This window comes from Siphateles boraxobius, unplaced genomic scaffold, assembly GCF_051911475.1.
Source record: "Siphateles boraxobius isolate OS27281-9 unplaced genomic scaffold, OSU_SipBor_1 13, whole genome shotgun sequence".
NCBI lineage: Eukaryota > Metazoa > Chordata > Actinopteri > Cypriniformes > Leuciscidae > Siphateles > Siphateles boraxobius.
Genome location: NW_027508733.1, coordinates 1,089,983 through 1,112,215, shown reverse-complemented (window position 1 = coordinate 1,112,215; position 22,233 = coordinate 1,089,983). Strand labels below are relative to the sequence as shown.

The 22,233-nt window shown below is 38.8% G+C and overlaps 2 protein-coding genes and 1 pseudogene across 5 annotated transcripts in view; all 3 read right to left on the bottom strand.

The window, feature by feature from the left end:
• Nucleotides 1–22,233, bottom strand: part of LOC143735705 (uncharacterized) — a 153,731-nt gene that overhangs the window by 40,562 nt on the left and 90,936 nt on the right. The window lies entirely within an intron of this gene.
• Nucleotides 1–22,233, bottom strand: part of LOC143735704 (uncharacterized) — a 224,720-nt pseudogene that overhangs the window by 111,572 nt on the left and 90,915 nt on the right. The window lies entirely within an intron of this gene.
• Nucleotides 920–20,919, bottom strand: LOC143735708 (uncharacterized). Its single transcript, XM_077225884.1, has 6 exons — nt 20,659–20,919; nt 18,798–18,905; nt 18,501–18,572; nt 3,347–3,541; nt 3,171–3,271; nt 920–2,669 (listed from the first exon to the last, which is right to left on the bottom strand). Exons 1-6 carry the CDS (start codon nt 20,853–20,855, stop codon nt 2,044–2,046), a joined length of 1,299 nt encoding a protein of 432 aa, XP_077081999.1. The 5' UTR covers nt 20,856–20,919; the 3' UTR covers nt 920–2,043.

Sequence of the window (22,233 nt, the reverse complement as noted above, 5' to 3'; positions counted from 1 at the left end):
GAAACAGAAAACCCAGAGTTTCCCTCATTTCAGGGTTAACATACTCAGAGTTTTCACTTAACCTCCTTTCTGAAACAGGCCCCAGCAGTGTTGCCAAGTTTATTGGGCTACTTGTAAACTGCGCTTGCTGATTTTTCCACCAGCGATTTAGACGGTTTGACATATTACTGTAATTCACTGACATGCATTTAGTGAAATATGATACATTCTACCAATGATACAATTTGACTAGAATATGAATTTTGAGAGAAAGGGGCCTTTGAGCTCCCTTATGAAAACTGCTTATGATTCCTACTAGTGATTTTTAAGATTAAATTGTTTATAACATTGACTGTAAAATATGTATTTTAAGTATGGTATTGGCACATGTTGAGTTTTGATATTATATGGTCACTGGGCTTGTTTTTAGCTATTTTTGATTGGCCTTTGAGCTGGTTTTGTTACACAGACCTTTTTATTTTCCATTCAAACCAATACAATTCCCATTATAACCATTACAAATTCTTTCAAAGGGTTTCTATAGTTTTTTTCAGCAGGGTGATTAGGACAGATTTTGGGGCCGTTTAAACAACACCGCTTTAAACTAAAATTGAAAACGTGTGCGTTTTGGCCATTCATTTGCATGACACCTGTGTTTTGGGTGCCTTAAAATGCAGTTTTCAAAAGGTTTAAAAAGAAATAATTAACTTAATGTAAACTACAAAAATGTGAATCTGAGAAAACTGTGGAATCATGCGCATGCGTATTACGTATTTAGTATTTCTTGACAGTGCTGGATCTAATGATAAACTACAAAAGAAAGAAAATTAATAAGAACAGTCTGAACCTGTAAAAAAAAACATATTTTCCTTCTTAAAAGTATAAACAAACTATGATAAAAGTGCATCATTATATACAAGAATAATCATCTCACAGTGTAAACTTCTGGTCTTGAAGAATAACTTTATTCACTGTGACAAATTTAGAAGATGTTTCTTTGTCCTGTCGCTCGTTGTGGCTGGTTAGAACAGATTTTGAAGAGATTTTATTACTTGATGGTATTATTGTGTCACGTTCGGTGATGACTGCATTAGAGCTGAAAGTGCTGGATCTGAACACAGACCTGCAAACTCCTCAGAGTAAAAAAGGTGAAAGTGTCGCAGGGGGGGGGGGGGGGGGGGGGGGTCTCACACATTTCTGAGCGCTTTATTAGACAGAAATTTGCTGTTGGTGTATTAACCTAAAACAACATGCTCGCCAGATTGTTTATCTAAATAGACCTATGTTGTTAGAATTTACTGTTTACCAGGTTTTTGGTAATTTTCTTGATTTAATTTTTTTAATTCTTTTTTTAAATGAAAACTAACATCATAAAGTATGATATTTGTTTTACTTTGAGCAATTCTGGAGCTATAATTGACTCTTCTTAGGAGCATATAAAACAAAACAGCTCCTTGGAAAAAATTAAATGTAATATTGTAGTAGTTATAAACAAACATATTTTAGTTCAGATTAGTTTGAGGGCAGCAATTGTGTTCATAATGTCAAAATAAAACCGACGTAATGTTACTTGAAGGCATTATAGCCTACTATTCCTGCCAAACTTCCATGGTTGCGGTTAGTGTTACTACAGTAAATCCATGGTGAATGTTGCTGATCTGTGGACACTGGATAGTTCATTCATGACACAATGTTTCTTTCTGGTTTCCACGTCAGTGCTGTTTGATCCGTTAATAACGGAGAAATGTGAATGTTTCTCACTAGATCTCGCAGCGATGTTATTACTTCAGTGGCAAATACAAATTATTCCTTTACTTGATCTCTTAGCGCTGTGTAGTAACAGTGTCGCTTGATCAAGCTCGGCTCGCGCTGCTTTGGTCCAAACTGATAAACGGTCCGTCAACCACACAATAACGAGCAGTTTCGTTCCGCTTGCATTACGTTTACGTCCCCCCAAAAGAAAAAACTCTCCGGTTCTACGCGATTCACGTAAATGACCCAATTGGCCGAGAAAACGGCGATTGTCGCCGAAAAGCGACAAGTTTGCAGGTGTGTGAACATGAATTACTTACTGTGATTGTATTTTATATGACTTTGTAGAGAAGATATTTGAGTGAAACTCTTCCCACATAGAGTGCAGTGATACGGTTTCTCTCCCGTGTGGATCCTCTCGTGTGTTTTCACATGTTCAGACCGACGGAATCTCTTGTCGCAGTGTGAACACTTGTACGGTTTCTCTCCAGTGTGAGTCCTCCAGTGGTGTTTCAAACTTATAGCGGTAATAAAACTCTTCCCACACTCAAAGCACTTATGATCTTTTTCACCAGTATGTATTTTCTGATGAAATTTTAAACCTTGCAGACGTGAAAATCTTTTTCCACACACAGAACATAAATGTGGTTTCTCCTGTGAATGAACTAACATGTGGGTCGATAGGCCTGTAGCCCTCGAAAATGTTTTGCCACATTGATCGCATTTGTATGATTTCTCTCCAGTGTGAATGTTCATGTGTTCCTTAAGGTTTGATGATTGTGTAAAACTCTTCCCACACTGATCACATGTGAACGGTTTCTCTCCAGTGTGGACTCTCGTGTGAATCTCGAGACTTGGTTTGTATTTAAAACTCTTTCCACAAAAAGAACATAAATGTGGTTTCTCCTCTCCAATCTCCTCATTTTCCTCCATCGGGTCTGAAATGAAAACAAAAATCATAATTTTAATGCATTTTTATGAATTGATTTACACAAATGAGGTATATTGAAGGCTGATGGGAATATTCTATCATTTATTGTGAACTGATGTGAGCATTAGGAAAAGAATAATTCAGTTAAAAACGTGGGAAGCGGCAGCGCGTTTCATTCATATGTTGACATTATTGTGCATATTTGCACTGTAAACTTTGGGCATTAGCCTATAGTTATTCTGTAGTAATTGTAGTAAAAAGAAAACGTTTGAGTTCAGACCGTCAAAATATACCCTTAAATATTATAAATCATCTATTATAAAAGATTATAGTATTACAGATCACATCTGACACAAACATTACACACTACAACAATATGACACCCATTTTTAGAGTTTGTTTTCCTGTCATTAACAATGCATAACTGATTATGTCCATTTTTTTAATTTATTGCCACAAATAGACATGATAAGTGTAGCTGCAAGATGATCAATGATGTCAAACTCACTCTGGACTTGGGATGGGTCTAGAGTTTCATGTTTCATGTCCTCCATGCTGATGACTTGAAGAGCATCCAGACATAAGTTTTGTTGAATAGCACCAGAAGTCCTGATGGAATACAAAAAAAAACAATGTTAAAAGAAAATAATTTTCATCAAAGACAAACATTAGTTAGGAACTTACCGAACACATAAAGGTGGGATGTAATCATCATCACTATCATCATAGTCACTGCCCTCACGTAAAGGTGGGATGTAATCCTCATCATCACTATCATGATAGTCACTGCCCTCCTCTATGGTTTCCTCTTCCTCTGATGTTGAAACATCTCTTGTGTCCTCATGTGGAGCGCATGTCCTGTCCTCAGTCCAGTCAATACTATGTAGATGGCTTAAAATATTAGTCAATGACACTCAACACCTCAAATATCAGATTAAATATGTAAAAAAATACTACTTAAGGCCTGTTCACACCGGGACGACGCTTGATTAAACAAAGGGCGCCAATGTGAGTGTGCACACCGACGCGAAAAACGGCATGCATAAAAGCGTAATTTTTTAAAAAAACGCCTCGGGTTCGTTTTTTTGGTTTGACCCACCACGTCAAAAACTATCCGACCAATGAGATTGGCGCTTTTGCTCACGTGTCTGGAGCTTCTGAAGTTACAGTAAAACACAACTTGGGGGGCGCTCAAACACAAAACGGTCTTGCCGAGCACACACACGTAACGGCGAAGGAGATATACGCCAAGTAGCGTCTACACACTGCCGGGAAGAAAACGAGGAAGATGCAAGTCAAGATAAACGTAGAGCTGCTGGTCTCGGAACATAAGGACTGTATGACAAACGCGACTACAAAAATATTGATAAAAGAGAACTGTTATGGAGTGGTAATGCAGAGCAAATGGGCCTTGATGGTGAGTTTCATTTCACTTAATTGTCTTTCATTTACATAGGCTTGTAACTTTTATTTCTGTTTTACATTAAGCGCCCTCTAATTTCAGGGAATGAATTTGCATGTTCACTCGGCTCATCGTCAGCGAAAATCGCATGGGTGTGAAGACAAAAAACGCGTTGAAAAACGCTAGCGAATAACGCGCGCCGATATTCGTCCCGGTGTGTACGGCCCTTTACTAGGGCTGTGCAATTAATTGAATTTCGATTTCAATTTCGATTTTGGCTCCCAACGATCTCCAAAATAGTACAATCGAGTAAAAACGATTATTTTGCCATGATCTGTTTTGCAAGAACACTCTTATTTTGTCTTGTGTTCTGAATGACTCGCGCACGCGCACATCCGCCCCTCCTGAAGCCATAAACTCTCTCAGCCTATACAGTCATAAATTGCAAGCACAATAAACTTCACAATAACAATTGGCTAATTTAATATAGACTGGAGTGAGACCACAGATGTCTCTCGAGCTGTCGCGATCTCTTTCAGCTCGATCACTGTAGCGCCTCAGTTCAAGCGAACGGCAGCGCGAGCGCACGTGACCTGATCATCTATTCCGCTTTACAGCACGAAACACATCGAGAATGAACACAGTAGGGGTTGAACGACTTCAGATTTTTTGAAGTCGACTGTTATGACATCAAAGTCGAGTTGACGTCGACTAGTCGCTGACGTCATTCATAAAAACACAAGAGATGGGACTGCTTTGCAACATGCCACAATTTGCAATTTATTAGCAGAAAATTATACAGATGCTGACAGACAGCTCATAATGGGGCCATTTACACCTGGACACTTCATGCGTTTTCTCAGATCAGATAGCTATCGGATTTATCAAAACGATTCCATTTAAACCTGGTCACATTAATGTGTTTTCGCAAAACGGATATAAATCCGATCATCAAACAACGTCCTATGCAGATTTAACGGAGTTCACGTCACCGAAAGCAACAGTAATGAGCTGCATTTTATTGATCATCTGCTAATTTCAAAATCAAAGACTGCAATAAGAGAGAGTGACAACAGCTCTGGTAAGATCATTTTGTTTCTTTACTTTTAATGAAGATGATTGTGCGTTAAGCGTCTGCAACTTACTTTCACTTTGATTTGCGATAGTTTGCATGTTGGCTTGATGAACAGATGCTCAGCTGCTCATCTGCGGTAATGCGTGTTGCCATAGCTTCATCATATAATGAATATAACATGACATATAGCCTATAACAAGCTCTCACACGTTTATTTTTAGCATTGTTGGGAGAAGTCCAATTTAGATATGTGGTTTCAAAAAGGATATGCATTTAGACTTGTCCAGTTTCGTCTGTAATGCGGCCCAGATCTCCTCCTGAAGCCAGGGATGCAAACAGCGCGCTTTTCGGCGCCTCCCGCTTTTTTCACGTCAGTTTGGGTGACTTATGTGAATCGTGTTACACACTCGTGACTTATGTGAATCGCTTTATCCAAAGCGACTTACAATTGCTATATTTCAGAGGTCGCACGCCTCTGGAGCAACTAGGGGTTAAGTGTCTTGCTCAGGGACACATTGGTGTCTCACAGTGGATTCAAAACCGGGTCTCTCACACCAAAGGCATGTGTCTTATCCACTGCGCCATCGCCATCGAAATAAGCAAATCAGAACACTGCGCGCCAAAACCACTAGTGTTTCTTCCACTAGCTCGTGGCCTGAGGTAGCTTGTCAAGGGGCCGCATGAGGATGGCATTGTGTGCGCTCACGGTGCAGAAACGCGCCCGCGCGTGTATGGCATTCTGCGCGCATACTGTTTTTTGCCCTCGTATTCTGTTCGCGAGTTTTGAGACTAAATAAATGCCATAGGCCGTTCACATATCGTGTCTTTTGCGCTCTCAAGTTTATTTCAAATGTTGGCGCGCGGCAAGCGCGCTCATAATTGAAGCGATTTTTCCAGGCGCAGCGAGATAAAAAACTTTTCAAACTTTTCAGAATGCCGCAAGCAGGTCATGTGACAAGAACCAACCAATCAGCTTCACCCTTTCTGTAACAACATTGAAATCTCAGTCAACATGAAGGATGGGGGTGCACCCAAACACTACAGGTTTTTTTCTCTTCTCCGTAAATAAATCTTGTAGCACAGCTACAGCAAGCATTTTTCGGTGGTGAAATTAGAGATCGGCCGATTCATCGGCACTTGATTGGTGTAACTGTCGTTATCGGCAAAAATCCAGACCGATAGTTTTTCCGGGTTGCGTCCGTTGCTGGAGTGGCTGATAAGTGTGCGGAGTCATTACACAGTACGAGAGCGCTGAGAAGAGACTGCTGGTATTAGACAGAGCGAGAGCGGCCTCTAGAGTACAAATAACAAACTATCACTGGCTGAGTTGTTTACGTTAGCACGTGAGGCTGCGCGCAGAAAGGAGAGAACACGCAGCTCAGAGAGCGCTGACACTTCAGACGCGCATTTAAAACACCGACAGTGAAACGGTATTTACGGTATCAGTCAGAAAGAAAAGATGTTTGCCGTCGAGGCTGAGAGGACTCCAACATTAGTACCTCAGTCAAGTGGTTTAAACAATGTGACAAAAACACACGCAGACCTGACCCAAATGTTTTATGTTGCAATTGTAACCATCTATTTGCATTATTTTATATCCAGCTGGTCACTTTTATGCATTCATTAGCCGACGAAGTTGCATATTTAAAGGAGTCATAACCTGTAATTTTCACTTTTCCACGAGAATCAATGTATGTTATGATTGCCTAACGATTATACATTGGCCGGGAAGCCGATATTCAAAAGTGAAGCGTTTGTTTACCCCAGGGTTCGTAAACCAGCCCACGCGCACTCAAATACGAGATTTTAATTTCTCCCCCGACTTGACGTCAAGACGGGGCAGGATATTCCATATATGGACAATTATGAAATTATGAAGTTTTCCCTCAGTGATAAACAGACAAGAAAATGATACAGCTATTATTTCATATAATTGTATATTATATAACAATGACAACATATCATTGTATTGATTTTTTTATATAATAGATAAGGATAGATAAATAAAACAAACAGTCAAGTAATAATAAACAAAGAAAAACATCACGTTACATGTCTGTAGATGAAAAATATTGAATGTCTAAAAAACCACAACGTGAAAGAAGGCAAAAACAACACATGATAGTGTAGGATTACACATTTTATTTAAATGTTTAATTGAGCTTCCAATACAATAGTATAGAAACTGAGAAAGTTTATTAGTGTGAATTTTGTATCTAAGGTAAATGATGTCACAAACCTGCCTGTTCCTGTCTGTCCAGCTCTCTATTGTAAGTTAAATTGGTCAGAGCACTGAGACTATCACCATTTGCACTCTTTGGATTTTCTTTTGTTGACGGAAACCTGGGTTAAACCAGGTGACAACAGTGCCTTTACAGAGCTCCTCCCACCTCACTGCTGTTTTTTCAGCTCCCCGCGAGTGTCGGGGCGCGGAGGAGGCGTGGCTTCTGTTTTTAAGGACAAATTTAAATGTCGACTTTTATCTACAAATAATTATTCTTGTTTTGAACTACAGCTATTTTTAATCGAGTTTACATGCCCTGTGTTATGTGCTGTTGTTTATCGTCCACCCAAATACAATAAGAATTTTATCCAAGAGTTTTCCGAATTTTTAGCTGATGTTGTCCCTAAGTACGACCAAATTTTTATTTGTGGTGATTTTAATATCCATGTGTGTAGTCCGTCTGATCTGTTGGGTACTGAGTTTAAACGACTTTTGTCCTCTTTCCAGTTAAATCAACTGGTGGACCGACCCACACATCTTATGGGACACACTCTAGACCTTATTATGTCTTATGGGCTCTCTATCTCCTTTACTGAAATATCTGAGACTGCTATCTCGGATCATTTCCCTGTTATTGTTGAATTTCCAGTCCTGCCTTCAATAGCCAGTAAGTCTAGTGTTTTGCCATGTTATCGTCGTATTCTCACCTCCTCAACGGCTGAAGAATTTACGGATATTTTTATGGACTCTGAATGTTATGTCTTTAGTGAATCTGATTATTCTATATGTTCTGATGGCATGCTTTCATTTTTTAATTCTACCTGTTCTGAAATTTTTAGATGTTATTGCCCCTTATAAACACAGAGCTCCTAAGCTAAGAACAGATCCCTGGATAAATGATGCCACCCGCACCGCTAGGCAGCGCTGTAGACAAGCTGAGCGGAGATGGAAGAAGGACAAATTGTATGTGTCCTTGGAAATATTAAGGGGCTGTCTTCTTGATTATCAAGGGGCCGTAAGGGAAGCAAAATCCAAATATTTGTCAAGTGTTATCACTAATAGTGGGCATTGTCCAAGGGTGATGTTTAATACAATTAATTCTGTCGTAAACCCGCCTTCTTGTTCTCTGACGGATGCCTCAGTCTCCACTTGTGAGAATTTTCTTAGCTTTTTTATTAATAAAGTGGAGTCCGTCAGACAACTTACGACTAATAGCTCTGCAACTGACTCAGTTGTTGCGGCAACTCATTCCACTGTGCTTGAAGAGTTTGAGCCAGTCTCATTATCATTCTTTAACGAAGTAGTGCAACAAATGAAAAGTACAAACTGTCCCATGGACTTTATTCCAACTAAATTGCTAAAAGAGGTTCTTAGCACAGTTGGGCCTTTCTTGTTGGTATTTATTAATAAATGTCTTAGCTCAGGATCTGTCCCTGCTGAGTTCAAACATGCTGTGGTTAGGCCTTTTCTCAAAAAACCGAATCTGGATCCCTCAATTCTGTCTAATTTCAGACCAGTTTCTCACTTGCCTTTTCTGTCAAAAGTTTTAGAAAAAGTTGTTTTTTTCCAATTACATTCTTTTTTAGAAAATAACTCTATGTTTGAGAAATTTCAATCAGGATTTAGATCGCGCCATAGTACTGAGTCTGCACTGTTAAAGGTACACAACGATATTGCCCGGTTTGTTGATTCTAAGAGCCCCGTTATTTTAGTGCTTCTCGATCTCACGGCGGCCTTTGATACAGTGGACCATGCAATCCTTCTGTCTCGCCTTAACCACTATGTTGGCATTAAGGGTACTGCGTTTCAGTGGTTTTCGTCTTATTTGACTAATAGAACCTATTCTGTAGTGATTGGGAATTCGTCCTCTTCTACTACTTCTCTTTCCTGCGGGGTGCCACAAGGCTCTATTCTCGGACCAGTTTTATTTTCACTCTATATGCTGCCCCTTGGGTCCATCATAGCCAGACATAACATAGCTTATCATTGCTATGCTGATGATTTGCAGATTTATTTGCCGATGAGTCCAACAAATAGTGATGCATCTGGGTCACTAATTGATTGCATTGACGACATTAAATTATGGTTAGGAAAAAACTTCCTTAATTTGAATGAAGATAAGACCGAATATATTTTATTTGGCGAGTCTGCAAACGCTGACCCAAATACATTAATTTCAAAACTTAGACCGACTGTGAGAAATCTCGGTGTGACTTTTGACAGTAGCCTTAAATTTGACAAACAAATTGACAGCGTGGTAAAAGCAAGTTTTTTTCAACTACGCCTATTGGCCAAGGTCAAACCATTTTTAAATCGTTCGGATCTTGAGAAAGCTATTCATGCTTTTATTAGCTCAAGACTAGACTATTGTAACGCACTCTACGTGGGAGTTTCACAGTCCTCGCTCAGGCGCCTTCAGCTGGTGCAGAACGCAGCAGCTCGCCTTTTAACTAATACACGCAAACGTGAGCATATAACTCCTATTCTTTCTTCACTCCACTGGCTTCCTGTTTCTTTTAGAGTAGATTTTAAGATTTTATTGTTTGTTTTTAAAGCTCTCAACGGCCTTGCTCCTCCTTACGTAACTGAGATGCTAACTTTGCGAGAGTCAAACAGGAATCTTAGATCAACAACTCAACTCTTGTTGGAAGTCCCAAGGACAAGGTACAGACTCTGGGGTGACCGGGCCTTTTCTGTAGCTGGGCCAAAACTTTGGAACAAGCTACCTGCCGACTTAAGAATAACCACAGACTTAGGCCGTTTTAAAGCGAAGCTTAAGACTTATTTATTTAGACTGGCTTTTATATCGTAGCATTGGTTGAGTCATTCTGTGTTTTCTTTTCTTTTCTTTTTTGTTTTCTTTGTTTTCTTTGTGACATACATTTATTATACATCTTGATTATATATTTTATTTTTATATTTTGCTTTGTATTGTTGTTGTTGTTTTTGGAAAGCACTTTGGTTCACCTTGAGTGTTGTAAAGGGCTGTATAAATAAATGTTGATTGATTGTTGATTGATTTGTCTTTATGCACTGCCTGGCCATTAAGATAATATGAAGGTATCGGTGAAGAGTCTGGCTGATTGGATTAGGCTATTTACATTACACTGTTATGCTGATTGGATTAGGATTGGTAACACTCTCAGTCTAGGGCACATTCCTTAACCGGTATGCCTCATTTACATGCTTTTGTTTCAGAGTGCCTCCACCTTTATGTAACTCCTCCCCCTGAAAGGGTATATGAACTAAATGTATACTGCCTTAGTTAGACTTGATCGCGATGACTACAGCCACGCAATAAAGAACTTCTGCTCGAAAGATACCTCAAAAAGTCTCCTGGTCTGCACTTCTAAGTTTTCTACACTTAAGAAGAACAAGGTTTACAACAGATGGTGCCGTGACCCGGATGGAGAAACTGAAACTCAACAAAGAATGAACTTTTCCAGACTGATTTGAAACTTCAAAGCTCAAAGATCTCAACAAAGCTAACCAAGTTCCAGAACTGAAGCTCAACAAAGATCTCAACATCTGACTTTCCAGTTCCAGACCGAATCTTGAAACTTCAAGCTCAACAAAGAAAGAACTTTCTGACTGAGTTTCCAGACGGAACCTTTCCGTACAGCGAACGATTTGGTGAGTTTCACTCTATTCAAAGAACCACTGAAGACCTGTACAAATTTGTCATTCCTCTGCGCCGCCAGAGAAGAAGTTAACAGACAGCTGTAGGGTTTGTTAACTAAAGTTATCCTCTAAAGTTGCTTTTAGAGATGAAATGTATCCTCTTTTTAAACTGTTAACAGTAGTTTGTCCTCTACTTTGCTTAAGAAGGTTCATCCTCTGTTTAATCAGGAAAATGTAACAACTGTTAAAAGTGTGTTAGCAAAGTGGTTTCTCCTCTGATTGCCAGGGAAGGTTGAATACATTATGATGAATATTCATAACTAGGTATTCGTTGCTTTGTCAGAGAAGTTATGGGTTTATTCTCTGTTTTCAGCAGAGAAGAATTGTTCATCTTCTGTTCTTGTAAGCAGGAAAGATTAGCATAAAGTGCTAGTAATTTGAAGGAAGGTTAACGATAGTTGATCAGTTTTGAGTGTACCCTCTGTTGATCAGAGAAGTTTTAGTGTTTGTTTGTGTGGTAACAAAGAAATCCACAAAATGTTTAGGAAAAGTGATAGACTAATCCCAACTACTGAGAAAGGTGGGCTAGCTACCCCTTTATGGACAGACAGTGAGTTTAAGTCATTGTTAGGAGGGCACTCTATTCAGAGTTCGTCTATTGAAGAATGCAAGAAGGTGTTGGGTGCATGTATCAGGAAGAGAAACATAAAAGGCATTATTTTTTTGTCACATGGAATTTAGCTTATCCATTGCACAAGAACAAGCTAGGTGTATAGCTAAATTAAAAGAACAGAACAAACAATTGCACACTAAGGTGGGCCATAAGGCCTCAACCAAATGTGACTCAGCAGACCAACAGTCAGATGAAACTTATCCTGAATTACAAGCTTTCTTTGAAACAGATTCAGACTCAGAAAAGCGTTCGATTTAAGTTCTTTTTTTATGACTACAATACATCTTGTTATTTTGATTAGATAATCATCAAGTGTTCTAAAATAGAAGCAAATAAAGTGAGAGACTATTCAAAGGCTATATTACGTATACGTAATATAGGTCTTTATTAAATTTTAATGTCCATCTTTAAGAACGACTTTTTGGAATTATATGAAATGGTAACACTTTACAATAAGATTCCATTTTTAGCATTAACTAAGGTTAATAAAAGTTGTAGAAGTATTCATTGTTAGTTTGTTAATTTCAACATTTACTAATGCATTTGAAATGGAGTTTTAATTCTTATTTTATCTGTTATTACCTTAGTTAATGTACTATGAACTAACATGAATGATAAAGGTTCAATTGTATTGCTCATATTAATACATGGTAGTAAAAACGTATATTGCATAATGCATATAGTTCATGAAAGCTAGCTAATACATCCTTGTTAACAAATGCGACTTGCAAAGTGTTACCTGTATGTTTCTAGCTAATGAAACTTGTAATATTTTAATGTTTAAATAATTTTCTGTATAGAGTTCGTTCTTTAGAACTTCTTATTTTAATATATTCATATTTATATATTTATTTAATTTAGCACATTTCAGTTCAGCACTGTTTTACTTGTGAGGGTTATGTTTGTTTTAAATCCATAGCAACGACAGACGCCATGAGAAAATCTGACCGAATTTGACTATTAATAATAAAAGATAAGCTAATGTGCATTAATGTATGTATTTTATGTATGTATGTATTAATGTAAAGTATTTTTTTTTTTTTTACTCATTCTTTTTATAAAAATGATTTAAAGGCTGAAATATGTGAGGTTTATCTTTTTATTAATGATCAAGATGGCGCCGCGCATGGCTGCCTCTGTGTGTTGCTCTCCAGCTATTGTGTTGTTTTTGTTCGTTTGTTCTGCGTTTAGTCATTCTTTTCCTATCAGTTTCAACAAAGACGAACTACTGGACATTAGGAAACACACACCAGATAATTTTTCTACAGTTTTTGATTATTCTGACGTTTTGCTGGACATTCTCGTCGGAGGGGCAGCGGTGTTGTTCAAACGCGCGGTCAGACGCAAACGCGGGAAGCGTGCAGGCGCGCTGGTTAAACTCCGCGAGCGCGGCCTCCGCACTGCACTCCCCAGCATTCATCTTGCGAATCTCCGATCCCTTCCTAACAGAACGGACAGACTTCTCCTCACCCGCACTAACAAGGATTTTTTAAACTCTGCTGCTCTGTGCTTCACTGAAACCTGGCTGAGTGAAGCCATACCGGACAACGCAATACATCTGCCGGGCTTCCAGCTGTTCCGAGCGGTGTGCTCTCCTAATTTAGAGGCACATTTCATAAACTGTAAACCCTTCTACTCGCCTCGGGAGTTTTCCTCTTTCATTCTCGTGAATGTATACATCCCTCCAGACGCGTGCGTGAGCGCGGCGCTACAACAGCTGGCTGAACAAATAGCTGAAACGGAACAAAGGCACCCGGACTCTCTTTTAATCATTCTAGGGGATTTTAACAAAGCAAATCTTTCTCGTGAACTACCAAAATACAGACAGCACGTTACATGTCCCACCAGAGACAGTAATATACTGGACCACTGTTACACCACAATAAATAATGCGTATCACTCCGTCCCACGGGCAGCTTTGGGGCTCTCTGATCACTGTTTGGTTCATCTCATACCGACCTACAGGCAGAAACTGAAATCAGCTTAACCTGTGATAAGGGCTGTAAAAAGATGGAGTAATGAAGCAGAGCAGAATCTACAGGCCTGCTTTGATTGCACTGATTGGACTGTTTTTGAAGCTGCTACCACCGATCTGGATGAGCTCACAGATACTGTAACATCATATATAAGTTTCTGTGAGGATACATGCATTCCTACCAGGACATTCTTATCATTCACTAATGATAAACCATGGTTTACTGGGAAACTCAAACACCTTCGTCATGCCAAAGAGGATGCTTACAGAAGTGGGGATAAAATCTTGTATAACCAGGCCAGAAACAGACTGACAAAGGAGATCAGAGTTGCTAAAAGGAACTACTCTGAAAAACCAGTTTTCATCCAACGACCCATCATCTATCTGGAATGGCCTGAGGAACATCACCAACTACAAGTCACCATCCCCCCGATCTGTGGACAATCAACACCTGGCTGATGATTTAAACTCATTCTATTGCAGGTTTGAAAAGCCCTCATTCACACCACACACCGGCTCTAACCTGCACTTCACACATTCACCATCACCTCCTGCACAGACCAGGGACTTATGCAAGGATCCTCTTTGTGGACTTCAGTTCGGCCTTCAATATCATCATGCCTGCTCTTCTCACAGCCAAACTGACCCAGCTCGCCATACCATCCTCGATCTGTCAGTGGATCTCCAGCTTCCTGACGGACCGGCAGCAGCGAGTGAGACTGGGGAAACACACATCCAGGACTCTCACCACCAGCACTGGCGCCCCTCAAGGGTGCGTTCTCTCCCCACTGCTCTTCTCCCTGTACACTAATGACTGCACTTCTAAAGACCCCTCTGTCAAGCTCCTGAAATTTGCAGACGACACCACTGTCATCGGTCTCATCCGAAACTGTGACGAGTCTGCTTACAGACTGGAGGTTGAACAGCTGGCTGTCTGGTGCAGTTACAACAACCTTGAGCTGAACACGCTCAAAACAGTGGAGATGATCGTGGACTTCAGGAGGAACAGCTCAGCACTCCCCCCACTCACCATCATGAACAGCACTGTGGAAGCAGTGGAGTCATTCAGGTTCCTGGGCACTACCATCTCTCAGGACCTGAAGTGGGACAATCACATTGACTCCACTGTGAAAAAGGCCCAGCAGAGACTGTACTTCCTTCGCCAGCTGAGGAAGTTCAACTTGCCACAGGAGCTGCTGATTCAGTTCTACTCAGCCGTCATTGAGTCTGTCTTATGCACTTCCATCACTGTCTGGTTTGGTTCAGCTACCAAATCAGACATCAGGAGACTACAACGGACAGTCCGGACTGGGGAGAGGATTATTGGTGCCCCCCTGCCATCCCTCCAGGACCTGTACTCTTCCAGAGTGAGGAAGAGAGCAGGTAAAGTCATCACGGACTCCACTCACCCTGGACACCTCCTGTTTGAACTGTTACCGTCAAGACGGCGACTCAGATCACTGGCCACAAGAAAATCTCGGCACAGGAACAGTTTCTTCCCACAGGCCATTTCCCTCCTGAACAGTTAACACTCCTCACAAGGCATATGCCTGTAAGTGCAATACTCCCACTGTTTAGTGCAATATCTTAAAAAATTCAGGTGATATTTATATTTATTCATACTATACAAAATACTGTAAATGTTTAGTCATCACCCGTGAACGCGCGTCGATCGTTGCCGGAAGTCAGATATTTTCATTTATAAAATTTTAAATATGTATATTTTACGACCAAAACCGCACGGATTACCCTCAGAAGGCCTTCGTTTATCCCCCTGGAGCCGGATGGATTACTTTTGTGAAGGATGTATGCACATTTTGGGACTTGAAGGAGGTGGACCCCATTGCTTCACATTATATCCACTGAAGGGTCTACGACATTTTCTAAAATAACTGAAAATGTGTTCGTCTGAAACAAGATTGACATATGCATCTCGAACGGCTTGAGGGTGAGTAATGCATGGGTTAAATATCATTTTTGGCCGAACTATCCCTTTAAGGTCGACTAATCGACTAGTCGGTTCAACCCCTAGAACACAGGGAGCGACATTAACACTTGTCTGCTTGTCCGGGAAAAGGGGATTTTTAAGTTTTAACGCGAGATGGTTTTGATCTTATACAGTCAGTGTAAACAGAGATCGGTAATGGATAGTTTCTGGAAGCTGCGCTGCCTGTCTATTTGTGAGAGACATTAGTGGAGAAATCAAAACAAATGAGCCTAACAGCTCACACACAAACTCACAGAAGAAACATACTGAGGTAGAAATGTTGAGGTTTTTTATTTATAATATATGATATAGTTAAGTAACATAACATGAGGGGCTGTTCTATAATATCACGGTTGCGAATGTTAACCAAGCGGCAACCTCCCTGTCTCTCTCCTGAAACCAACACGGAAGTGAATTAAACTGCAATTCATCGCCTGGCCGCTTGAGGCTGACTGCAAAAGTGAGCCAAATCTGTATCTCTCCCATGTTAAAATGGCCAACTTTACCGTAGAAAAAAATATGTTTACAGCCTGGTGCCTTAAGTTGTTTTGGTCTATACAGCTAATTTTCCTCTTCATGACAACTGTGAGGGGGGTGATTTTTTTTTAGAACTCATCCGTTTAAATTATATTAAGCCTTAAAATGCTGCATAATCAAGGGCGTGGCCACTTGAGTGACAGGTGGATTTGCCGCTGCTGTTACTAGCCCTTTGTCTGCTCTCTGTTAGCCATCATGTCACCTCAGCTGATTCCAGCTGCTGAACTTGTCATCTCTGCCGTGTTTGTACTTTTTTCGGGATTATTTCATACAGTTTATTACACGCCGCCCTTATACCTTCGCCCACGCCGCTGGATTCCGTCGTTGTCGAGTATCGAGAGAACAACCAGCGCTGTTCTTCAGTTGTTTTCCTCTGTGAACATGCACTCATGGATGTCTGACAATATCGTTGCTTTTTGGAGTTCAGATTTAAAAACGTCTAAGATATAGAGGCCACACTCGTTCTGCGGTACCGTTGATCTCACGGAGCAGATAGACTATAATATGCTTATTTAACTTTTTAGTGTTCAATAAAAAGTACCGTCAGATTAAATCCTGCAGGTGTCAGTGCTTTCTATTCGTCCCTTAAATGAGTGCGTATTTCTAGTGCATTTACTTGAACTTCTTAGGTAATATCTATCAGAATTTAAAATGGACTGAATAAAGCTCTCTACGAACTTGACGTGCGGTGCCGCGCTGACATGTAACGTTATGCGCATCACTGTCACACACACACTCAGAGCAAATAATGTAAGTTACTGCATGAGAATAATAATGCATCACAATACACATAGTCTCACGGTTAATTATGTCTTTTCACTATTATAGTATTTCAAAGGGCAAAAACATGAACTTTAACTATTGGCTTTAGGTCTACTTCTTCAAGTCAGCTGTCACTTTAGCGCGAGGCCAGTAGCACATTAGCTTAGCCTGAGCAAACTCGATCACGTCGAGCTAGGCGGGCGTAGTTTCAGCATCCAGGCACCTCAACTCCACCCACGTCCCGCCTTTTTGCCCATATTCGTTTATCCGGGAGTGACGCACTGTGACGCGCTTCCAAGATGGCGACGAGCGACTGCGCCCACTTTAGGCTTCAAAAACGCTCTTCAGAAACCTACGGGTGACGTCATGGACACTACGTCCATATTTTTTTACAGTCTATGATGTTAACGTTACATTGAATTTATAGTTTAATAAACAAGTAGCCTAGTTTATATGTAGTAACTTACATTTTAGACGCAATATTGACTGGTTTTGTTCTATTTCACCGACGAAAATAGTTACAAAAGAAAAGCAACACTAGCGCTGTGTTTTTTTACTGAACAAATCGATTTAATGAATGACTCAATGATTAATTTATTAAGACGGTCACTTGCCGCCAACTATTGATTTATTGTTCAAAGGTATCATTGATTTTATTTTTTATTTTATGTTTAAACATTAATCTCTTTATAGTTGTAATTTTGCAGTGCAAATTAATTTAATGGATAACAGCCCTTTTTATTAAAACTGAATTTGATCAAATGTAAGAATTTGACATAAAACATATTTAGTAAGGTTTAACAAATTGTCCTTTATAAAGGTAATAACGCCCTAGTGACCCCCTACAACAAATGACTTTGTAAACATGTCACCTTTTTCACCACTTGTGAGTTTGCAGGTCTGTTTAATAAATGTTCAAATTTAGATTTTTTAAGAATTGTTGAAAGGTGTCTTTTAATAAATGCAACACGTTCCCAAAGTCATGTTAAATAATCGTGTTACATAATCGTGATTTCAATACTGACCAAAATAATCGTGATTGTGATTTTTTTCCATAATCGAGCAGCCCTACTACTTACACAGAGTTTTGAATGTGATTGAAGTCACTTTCATCGATTTTCATAATGAATGTCCAGCGATGACATACTAACAAGAACATGTATGAATAAAAAATTTGAAGACAAAATGTTTGCTGATACACATAACACAAAGTATTATCTGTTTGAATTGTGTCTCACTACCTTTAATCACTTACAGAAGTTCAGTGTTTTTTCTAAAAAACATTACTTATATTGTGTCAAATATATTTTTTTATGCCGGACTGCAGAGCCAATACTGAAGAAACGTCTACATTACATAAATAAATCTCCCAAACTTTGCTTCATGATTATCACTACTAAAGTTTGATATGTCAGTTTTAAATCTGTTGCATTGAATAAATATAATAAATAAATAACGTACCAACCGTAACATCAATCCTTTCCTATTGTCCTACAACCAAGATTAACATATCAGAGCTACAATTGTTTTATTTCAAGCAAGAATTCATCCTGACATAAATAATAAATATTTTTTGACTTACATTGTTTCCAAAACCTGAATAGGACTCTCCACAACTTCACTGCAGCCCAGACCTTCCTCAAAGTCATCATCTCTGTAGAAAATCAAATAATGGAGGTCAAAACATAATCAGATTGTTCAGACATCAAAGTTTACTTTATATGCTATGTCTCTACCAATTTGACTCTAAATTTCAATTGTCCTTATGTTTGAACAATGAATCATACATCATAATCCGTCAGACCACACCATGAATACTGCTGAGGCTGAACCAACACAGTGAACTTAGTAATACAGGCTTTCACAATAATTGTCTTACCTATCTGAGGATGAGTCGCCAACATTACTTGAAAGGGCGGGGATAGGATGTGTGGTCATCTGATCTTTGATTGGTTTTGATGTAATATGCAAAGCATAGTCCTGATATCTACAAGAAACCATGCCATAGATAATTTGTCAGGCCTGTTTTCAAATGATCTAAGCTGTGTAGTTCTTATAAAATGAAACAACTAAAGCGGGGATACTTACTTGTCAAGCTGAAATGTGGCTAACTCTACATCGGTTTTTAGTTTTTTAAAAACACGTAGCTCCCTCCACCTAGGAAAAGCCGCTCCGATGTTTATCCTCGTTTTATTTCGTGCTCTGTCTAATTCTTTCTTTTTCGCTCGTTTAACGTCATCGTTTTGTTTCCGTTTACATATCTTTGTTGGATGAGCAGGAGCCAATCGAAAAATTGGCAATTTTTGTGGTTTGTCCGCCATTAGCACAGATGCGGCACACCGGCAATCTTGAGTTTGAACGACGGTACGCGCTCGCGCTGCGCAAGAGAGGGGTGTGGTCAGCGCGCACACAAGCGTGATTGACAATGCTAAGACATTCCTCCTGGCTCTGATTGGTTGTTTCTGACCGGGAGCGGATCACTGGGAGGATTCAGAGGAGCTTGATTTTTTTCAGAGATGATCTGTCTCATATTCTACAGTCAGGACATAATGACAGTTTTAACAAATATGTAAAAAATTATTTTTTTTCAAAAGTTACCAACTGCAGCTTTAAAGACCAAGACAGTGATAAATGTTTCTATCACCATACAATTTCCTCACAGATCAAAACTTACAAGTTTGAGATTATACATTCAATAACACTACATTATCACTCTCAAAATGAAACATATGACAAAATCGTCCATGTTTGAATGATTTCAACATTTTCCTCAGATATTCGTTTCGTAAATCAGTGACGTTAAATCAAATCAGTCTACAGACGCCAGAAAAGACGGACATTTGGCGCTTTATCCGATGAAAACAATTAAAGCTACACTGTGTGATATTTAGCACCATCTATTGGTGAAAAGGTATATGACCATCCAGTGAATATTAGTTTCTGTTCCTCTCAATTCCGATTTCGTTTTAACTCCTACGGTGGCCAATGTAGTCCAAGATTAACATGGCTTCCAGTTCGACCTCGTCAAGTGATGAGGTTATTTGAGAAAACTATTATAAATAATTTGCAGTAATTTAATTAGTCAGGTAACATATAGGATATGACATCTATGTAAAATGAATAATAGTTTTATGTTTTCGTTAATTTTTTAACAATTAATTGCTAACATCAGTTATCAGGTTCCCAGACGAATGCTAGCTAATGAATAAGATTACAGGGTGGATGTGAAAGTGAAAATCTCGCTTAGAAACAGCTAACTAATGCTGCGATCTAGGCAACCTGTAACCCGTGTTTTTCAAACCTTATATGCTACCCGTGAAAGTGCACTGGAAACCCTTGACTGTCCCACCCGTGAACTCGTACTAGATCGATGTACTCCCAGTTACATGTTGTAAAAACACGGGTTACAGCTTGCCTGGAACGCAGCATTACAACGCCATTATCACACTAGGCTACATTAATTGTGTATAAAGTTTAATTTAATGAAAAATAACTGAAATTTAAAGTGCCTACACATAACTTTTAGCCTAAAAAATAATATAGCGCCATTAAAATATTAATCAAATGTTATCCGTCATAGAACACGGATTTATGTTACAAGGTAAACAATACTTTTCATCATTGACGCGAGGAAACCTATCCTAGCTGTCGTTCTAGCGTTATGCACAGCACACCATGTTATAATTAGCCAAGCAAAAATAAAACTTCCAATATACACAAATAGGCTTAATTAACGTTACCTGTCGAGAAGAAAGCAGGCAAAGTCGGCGTCCTTTTTAAAATCGCTGCTCGTCATGAGCTCTTTCCATCTTGTAAACGCCACTCCAATATTCACTTTTGTTTTTTGGATTTGCCTGTTGCGTAGCCGTCTTAACTCTCTTTTTCGCTTCCTTGGCGACTCTGATGCGTATCCTCGAGAATATCTGTGATCCTCCATCTGGAAACGAGTTTCAGGTTTTCAGTCCACAGTGGCTGAACGGTTAACGCGCGATGTTGATGACGTCATCACCACCACGAGACGAGATAAATGAATTATTTTTCTTCCAAATTGAAACTGATATATATTTTGAGTCTCTTAAATGGGTTAAAAATAAGAAAGCTATGTCAATTACTGAAATATATTCAAAATTTTTCAGTTGAAAATAGAAAAATCTTTTTATTTTTATAAATAAGATTGTAAGCCTGTCTATTTAATTTATTTTTTTATTTTTTGTATTAATTTTATTCTTGTATTTATTTATTGTTTGTTGTATAATATTTGTTTACGTACTGTGATGATTGTATGTTTGAAATTTTATTTCAATAAAAAAAAAAAAAAAAAATATATTATTTTTCAGTTTTTTGTTGTTTTCTTTTACGACCGTTTAAAAAATATATTTTATATATTTATATAATATATTTTTCAGCCTTAGATTGAGCATAGCTAATAACAAAACAGAAAAATCACAAAAAAACAAACAAACAAATAATTTAATTAAATAAAATGAAAAAATAAATCAAAAAGGGCTTTTTAAATTAATTTATATATATCTAAAAGAGAAATCAATTCAAGGGCTTTCTGGTTTTTAACCAATTTTAAAGATTTGCAGTTTAATTTGCAGAGTTTAACCTCATTCATCTACTGATTAAAGTTGGGTTTCGTTTTAAACCATATGTACTTTCCAAGACATAACAAAAAAAAATTAATAACAAAATGAAACTCTTTGTTTTCCAAAACAAATACCGGACCTAATGAACTTCACAGTGAAGGGTGGGAGTTAAACCTCAGACCTTAACTAGTTCTGCACATCTCTCTAAAAGGGTTGCACCATATCACATTTCCATTATCATCCAATATGGGCAATGGATCAAATCTCTTTAGATTTCCATTCCTCAAAATAAACAAACTTTCTGCCAAACTTTATATATCTATTATTCCAGACTGGAGTGTTGTGAAGTTATGTTTGAACAATAGTTTCCAATAGAGCAGCACTTGCTGATGGGAGGCTGAAAGTTTCACTGGTAACGAGGTACTCAAAGATATTTTTCCACTTTAAAGTAATGGTCCAGATCACTAGTAGATCAGCGCCAGTGTGTTAATAAGGCACAATGAAATTGAGTATTGCAGGGAGCTGTGTAAAAATAGAAATGAATGCACTCAGCATGGACAAGTATGTGAAAGGTAAAATATTCACAAATATAAAACCAGCATGTCTAAAAGTAGAGGCTGTCTACTGGATGCGTGACACGACAGTAAACTGATGCCCTGTTCCATTTCTGACATATATTTTGCGTGCCTCAAAATATTAAATTATAACCATTATGAGGTCGAACAA